Source organism: Girardinichthys multiradiatus, chromosome 12 (assembly GCF_021462225.1).
Source record: "Girardinichthys multiradiatus isolate DD_20200921_A chromosome 12, DD_fGirMul_XY1, whole genome shotgun sequence".
Lineage (NCBI taxonomy): Eukaryota > Metazoa > Chordata > Actinopteri > Cyprinodontiformes > Goodeidae > Girardinichthys > Girardinichthys multiradiatus.
Genome location: NC_061805.1, coordinates 10,952,613 through 10,959,123, shown reverse-complemented (window position 1 = coordinate 10,959,123; position 6,511 = coordinate 10,952,613). Strand labels below are relative to the sequence as shown.

The 6,511-nt window shown below is 37.5% G+C and overlaps 1 protein-coding gene across 1 annotated transcript; it reads left to right on the top strand.

The window, feature by feature from the left end:
• Positions 1 to 3,104: 3,104 nt before the first annotated feature.
• Positions 3,105 to 5,671, top strand: LOC124878448 (uncharacterized protein C22orf15). Its single transcript, XM_047382392.1, has 5 exons — positions 3,105 to 3,135; positions 3,217 to 3,303; positions 4,517 to 4,639; positions 4,909 to 4,983; positions 5,080 to 5,671. Exons 1-5 carry the CDS (start codon positions 3,111 to 3,113, stop codon positions 5,184 to 5,186), a joined length of 417 nt encoding a protein of 138 aa, XP_047238348.1. The 5' UTR covers positions 3,105 to 3,110; the 3' UTR covers positions 5,187 to 5,671.
• The last annotated feature ends 840 nt before the right edge of the window (positions 5,672 to 6,511 follow it).

Below are 6,511 nucleotides of genomic sequence, written 5' to 3'. Positions count from 1 at the left end.
CTTTGGATGTACCCGAAACTGCCAAGGCCAAGATTTAAACCCAGATGCAACACGGACCTCTGCCAACTACAGTCTTGATAAAAAGAAAGTACACCTACTTGGTGGGGGTTTTATGTAACAGGCCAAAATAAAAATGATCTGGTCTAAAATGATCTAAATCTAACCTAAAGTTTAGAAAACCACACAACAGAATCAACCTTGTTAATGTTAAATGACAAATGTTTATATAAAAAATTAAGTACACCCCATGATTTAATAGCTTGTGCGTTTCTTTCCAATGCATCGTTGTGAGCAATTTTGGTCCAACTTTCTTTCCAACATTGCCTAAGTTTATATTATTTTTCAAGAAGTGAAATTCGTGTAATGTTTTATATAGATTCATTATACACAATAATATATTTAAAGCATTTATTTTTATTTATTTTTATTTTGGTTATGGTTTACAACAAACGAAAACCCAAATTTCAGTTTGTCAGAAAATTTCAATCCTATGTTCGAACAATAAAAATGATTTTTCAAATAGAAATGTTACAGCCTTCACAATTATGGCGAAGACTGCTGATTTATCAGTTGTCGATCAATTGTTGAGCAGATGGTCATTGACACCCTCTATAAAGCCACAAAAGCTCATTGCTGACGGTTTCTGGAATGTTTTACATCAGTAAATAATTCAATTATACTTATTAGTATTATTATTAGAAAGTTGAGTGGAAGGAAGACATGTTTCGTGAGCACCAGGTAAAAACACTATTTGATAGCTTATGAAGTCAAAGTTTAGGGGAGATTCACAAGGTTTGAACTGTGGCAGTAGTCGGAGCTTTAAGGGCCACCACATGCAGACTTATCCAGAACATGGAACAACTGTTCCATTCCTTGTGTAAGTCACTTCTCAACGTGTCTTGCCTGGAGTATGGAGAAAAGGGGCTGGAGTGTTTATAAGTGGTCCAAAGTCCTATTTTCAAATGAAATAACATTTTTGCATTTCATTAGGAAGTCCATGAGTCTCGAGGAAGATTGGAGCTTCCCTACGCTGACAAACTGTATGGAGGTTCTGATTTCATTTTCAAGTAGGACTTGGTACCTGCCCATTCTGCCAAAAATACCAATACCTGTTTTTATGATCATGGTTTCACTGTTCTTGATTGGACAACAAGCTGGTCTGACCTGAACCCTACTGAAAAGAATCTATGGAGTATTGTCAAGAGGAAGATGAGAAACAGCCAAGCCAACAATCCTGATCACCTCCTTGACACATCTTATTAATGCAAAAGGAGCCAAAAAGGAGTATTGATTGTAAATTCATTAATTCATTCATTTTCTACCGCTTATTCCATAGTGGGTCACGGGGGGAGCTGGTGCCTATCTCCAGCAGTCTATGGGCGAAAGGAAGGGTACACCCTGGACAGGTCGCCAATCCATCGCAGGGCAACACACAAACAACCACGCACACACTCATTCATACACCTAAGGGCAATTTAGAGTGACCATTAGGTAAGGTTAGAATAGGTTAGGTTAGGTATTGATTGTAAATACACTACATATTTTTCAGTATGCCAAGAAATGAAAAATACTTTGGGGTTATTGGTGATATTTTAATTTATTTAGATGTATCTGTACTTAGTAAAACTTTAACGCCAGTGATTGGCCTGTCTTCACCTGGAGAAAATCTTTGGTGCATTAAGAAGCACAGACCCCAGCCTGTTGAAATGCAGTAAGAATGTAAAAAACTAATTTATATAAAAAGCATTTATTTGGTTCCAAAGTACTAGTTAAAGAAGGAGAAAATACAATAGGGCTGGGTGACAACATGTAATGCTACAACATCTTATAGGTTGTCTTTGTATGATTTTTCCTTATCTGTAGAGATAAATAATATAAATGCTTAATTTTGACTTAAATATGTTATGCTTTGCATCTCTATTGTTTTATTTTGGAAAGAGGCCCACATCCTTGGGCTTTGTAACATAAATTAATCAGAATCAGTGTTTTTTGCAAAGCCTGTGTACACAAACACACACAAGACTTTGACTTAAGTTCCACTTTGCTCTCAATGAAGACATTTTAAAATTAAAATATACAAAAGTTTTGGGAAATATTATTTCTTGTAGGTGTGTATATATACATTGTTATTACAAAGAAGAAGAGAAGACAGAATTAGTGCAGATATGCATGGTATCGATCTGGGTACTCTGACTGTTAAAGTGTAGTGTTCATCATACAGATAGCCTGGAGACAGTCTCTGTAGCGGCTGGTTATTGCAAATAACTCTTTGTAGCGCCACCTGAAGGTAAAAGTCTAAACAGTTTGTGTGGGGTCTGCAGACATGTTAGCTGCCGTTTTCCTGACCCTAGACATCTCTTGGATGAAAAGAAGGGCAGCCTTAAGAAGCCTCTCTGCAGACCTAATTGTTTGTTGTAGTTTGGATCTGTTCTGTTTTGTGGATGAGCCAAACCACACAGAGACACAAGACAGACTGAATAACGACCATGTAGAAGAAAATACGCAGCTCCTGTGGAAGGTTTTACTTCTTGAGTTGCCGTAGGAAGTACAATCTCTGCTAGGCCATCTTCCGAACAGCGTCTAAGTGTGAGGACCATCTTGGGTCCCTAGAAAGGGTGGCTCCTAGGAACCAGAAATGATCCACAGTAGACAGAGTGTTATTGAAGACTCTTCTAACACTGTACACACAGGACAAGCTCCACGAATGGATTGGATTATTTAACAAGCATTTCCCAGTAAGAGCAATGAAACTTTAAAGCCATTTTTTTTCTCCGTCTTGACATCACTATCCAATAAACATCTGTGAGGTGCAGAGAGCCAGGCTTTCTGTTTGTAGAGACTCCATGGACACAAGCATCAGCAGGTCTTTCTTTCCTCGTTTACAAGACTTGAGCTTTGTGAAGGAAAAGAAGAGGTGAATTCAAAGAACGTGTGGATGTGAGGTTTTCCATGCCAGCTCATTCATTCACCCTAAGATTGTTGTTAAAAAAGTACACAGCACAAGACAAAGCATTTTTACAGGATCTGTCTCCAAACATCATTGACTCTGCAGTACATTTCAGCTCTTGGTTGAGCTTGTTGGAGGTTTGGAGCATAAACACAGTCAAAGGATGTTTGTCACTGTCCTGTTTGGAGGTCAGAATATTTCCTGGATTAATTTTTCCACATTGTTGATTTTTGCTATTACTGGTTTGACAAAGGAGGTTATTTTAACAGATGGCAGGATGGAAATGGTAAATCTTAACTGTAAACTGGTCAACTTCATTCATCATCTGAAGGAAAAGTGTGGTCTGGATTTCAAAGGTAACTGAATATATCTCTAAACTTATGTCAGTGATGGCTGAAATTAAACCAGTCAAAGCCTTTTATTGACAAGAAGGCTTTCAGCCAAACAAACATCTGTGTTAAACTTCAATTTTTATTTATACAGTGCCTTACAAAAGTTTTCATACTCCTTGAACTTTGTCATATTTTATCACAAAACAGCCACAAACCTTAATGTATTTTATGAAGATTTATATGTAAGACCAACACACAGAAGAAAAATGATACATACAAAAAAAACATTATATACAGCCCTTAGTCGATACTTTATTTTCGCTGCAGTTACAGTTGCAAGTCGTTGGTGTATGTCTATAACAGCTTTGCACATTTAGAGACCAATTTTTTAAAACATGTTTGTCTGCAGAATAGCACAAGCTCGGTCAGGTTGGGCCACATGTTTTAAATTTATTTAGGTCTGGACTTTGTGTGTGCCACTCGAGCGCATGCATAAGCTTTGATAAAAAATAATGCTGCCATCACCCTGTCATATGCAATGTTAGTTTTATTACACACAAGTAATTTTGCATGGTCACATCTGCCCAGAACACCTTCTTCCACATATTTGCTGTGTCTACTTGTGGTAAGCTGAAAAGAGCCCTTCTTATTGTTTCTTTTCAACACTCTTTTTTAGACTCTTCCATATTTCTGGAGTGCACAACTAAAAGTTGTCCTGTTGACAGATTTTTCCATCTGAGTTGTGGATCTCTGTAGCTCCTCCAGAGTTACCATGGGCCTCTTGGTTGCTTCCCTACTTAATGTCCTCCAGGCCTCGCCTGTCAGTTTAGTTGGATGGTCATGTCTTGGTAGGTTTGCAGTTGAGCCATACTTTTTCCATTTTCAGATAACGGATTGAACAGAGGTTTGTGAGATTTCCATGGGTTTAGATATTGTTTTAAAACCTAAAACTGCTTTAAACTCCTCCACATCTTTCACCCTGACCTGTCTGCTGTGTTCCTTGGTCTTCATGATGCTGTTATGCCAGTAATGTTTTCGAAGAACAACATCTGAGGCCTTACATTAAAGTTTGTGGTTGTAATGTGAAAATGTTTAATGGGTGCATATGAACTTACATATTTTTTAAATAAATGTACATTGTATCAATAACCTGAACTAAATAAAAATCTAAGCTTTTTTACAAAGTAGCAACATTTCTTGAATGGACCAAAACCTAAGCAGAAACTTCCTCCTGTAGACTATGTGGAGCTGATGGACAGTGGCGGTCGAGTGATGAACCTGGAGCTATTGCAGCACAGCGTGGCTCCAGCCAGCAGCGTGCTGGCAGAGAGGCAGCGCTACGTTCTCCTGCGAGTCTGCAGTGAGTCTGTCGGTTCCATCCATCAGCACAACTTCAAAGGAAAAACTCAAAGCTGAATCATGTTTACTATGTCTGGCCATACGTATTAGATCCCATACTATGCTACATAATGAGAATACAAACAAAATTAGGTTGTTTTTCAAAGTTTCACAGGGAGTATAAATGAAATACTACACATGTTGAAGTCTTGAGGTTTTTGAAGCCAAATGAGGCAGAATGACACAAGCTGTCTGTAATGGGCATTCATGATTTCATTTCATTTTTCCTAGAAGCGGATGAAGAATCTGGGGGTTGCAAATATGTCTCTCTCCTGAATAACACCAAGAGTCACCCTGAATTTACAGGTAATAAATAAAACTAAGTCACAACTACAACTGGCGGCTCATTGGGCCCCCCTGCTGGTCAAATTACGTTATGGCATCTGATTTTTTTTTTTGCAGAACTGCTGAAGAAAGTGTCAAATTCCTGCAAGGAGTCAGAAAGAAAGATCAGAAGAGGACATACACAAAGGTGTAAAAACAACTCTTCAACTGACAGCAATAAGTAACCTCAAACGTTTCTGATTTCTCTAATTAATTTATGAAACCCCTCCAACTCCTAAGTTGGCAATGGTGATTTGCATATCAAAGACTGAACCACCTTCTCTCACACCTGCATTATTAATTTAAACTAACATGTTAAAAATAGGAATTTAATTAGAAATATGTTGTCTGTTGATAAGCTACTCTGCCAACAAACATATAAAGTACTGATTTAAAAGGTCAGAGAAACCTCTATTAATGTCTGTGTTCTAATTTTGCCTAAGATGCAAACTGGTCTGTTACAGCCACTATTAGAGTTTCTAAAAATACGTCTCTCCCTGTCTTATATCAACTTTATCAAAACACTGTAATACAATATCTGATGCATCTCCATGTTCTCTTCTGACTAGCTTGTTCACCCTGCTGTCTTTAATTCAATTCATTTCAGTTAATTTATATAGCACCAATTCACAACACATGTCATCTCAAGGCACTTTACAAAGCCAATTCAGTCGAATCATACAGATTTCAAGTCAGGTGCATACATTCCAATTAATCCTAACTATCAAACAGTGCAGTCAGATTCAGTTTATTATTTAAATTGATTAAAAAGTTTTTCTATCTAAGGAACCCAACAGATTGCATCTAGTCAGTGACTTGCAGATGAACATAAAAGTGAAGTTGAACATCTCCCATGGCCTGCGCGGTTGCCAGATCTAAATATTATTGAGCCACTTTGGGGTGTTTTGGAGGAGCGAGTCAGGAAACGTTTTCCTCCACCAGTATCACGTAGTGACCTGGCCACTATCCTGCAAGAAGAATGGCTTAAAATCCCCCTGACCACTGTGCAGGACTTGTATATGTCATTCCCAAGACGAATTGACGCTGTATTGGCTGCAAAAGGAGGCCCTACACCATACTAATAAATTATTGTGGTCTAAAACCAGGTGTTTCAGTTTCATTGTCCAATTTTCAGGTGTTTGACACTTTATATATATTTATATATATTTATATATATATATATATTTATTTATATATATATATATATATATATATTTGGACACACCTTCTCATTCAAAGAGTTTTCTTTATTTTCATGACTATGAATATTGTAGCTTCACACTGAAGGCATCAAAACTATGAATTAACACATGTGGAATTATATATTGAACAAAAAAGTGTGAAACAACTGAAAATATGTCTTATATTCTAGGTTCTTCAAAGTAACCACCTTTTGCTTTGATTACTGCTCCGCACACTCTTGGCATTCTGTTGATGAGCTTCAAGAGGTAGTCACCTGAAATGGTTTTCACTTCACAGGTGTGCCCTGTCAGGTTTAATAAATGGGATT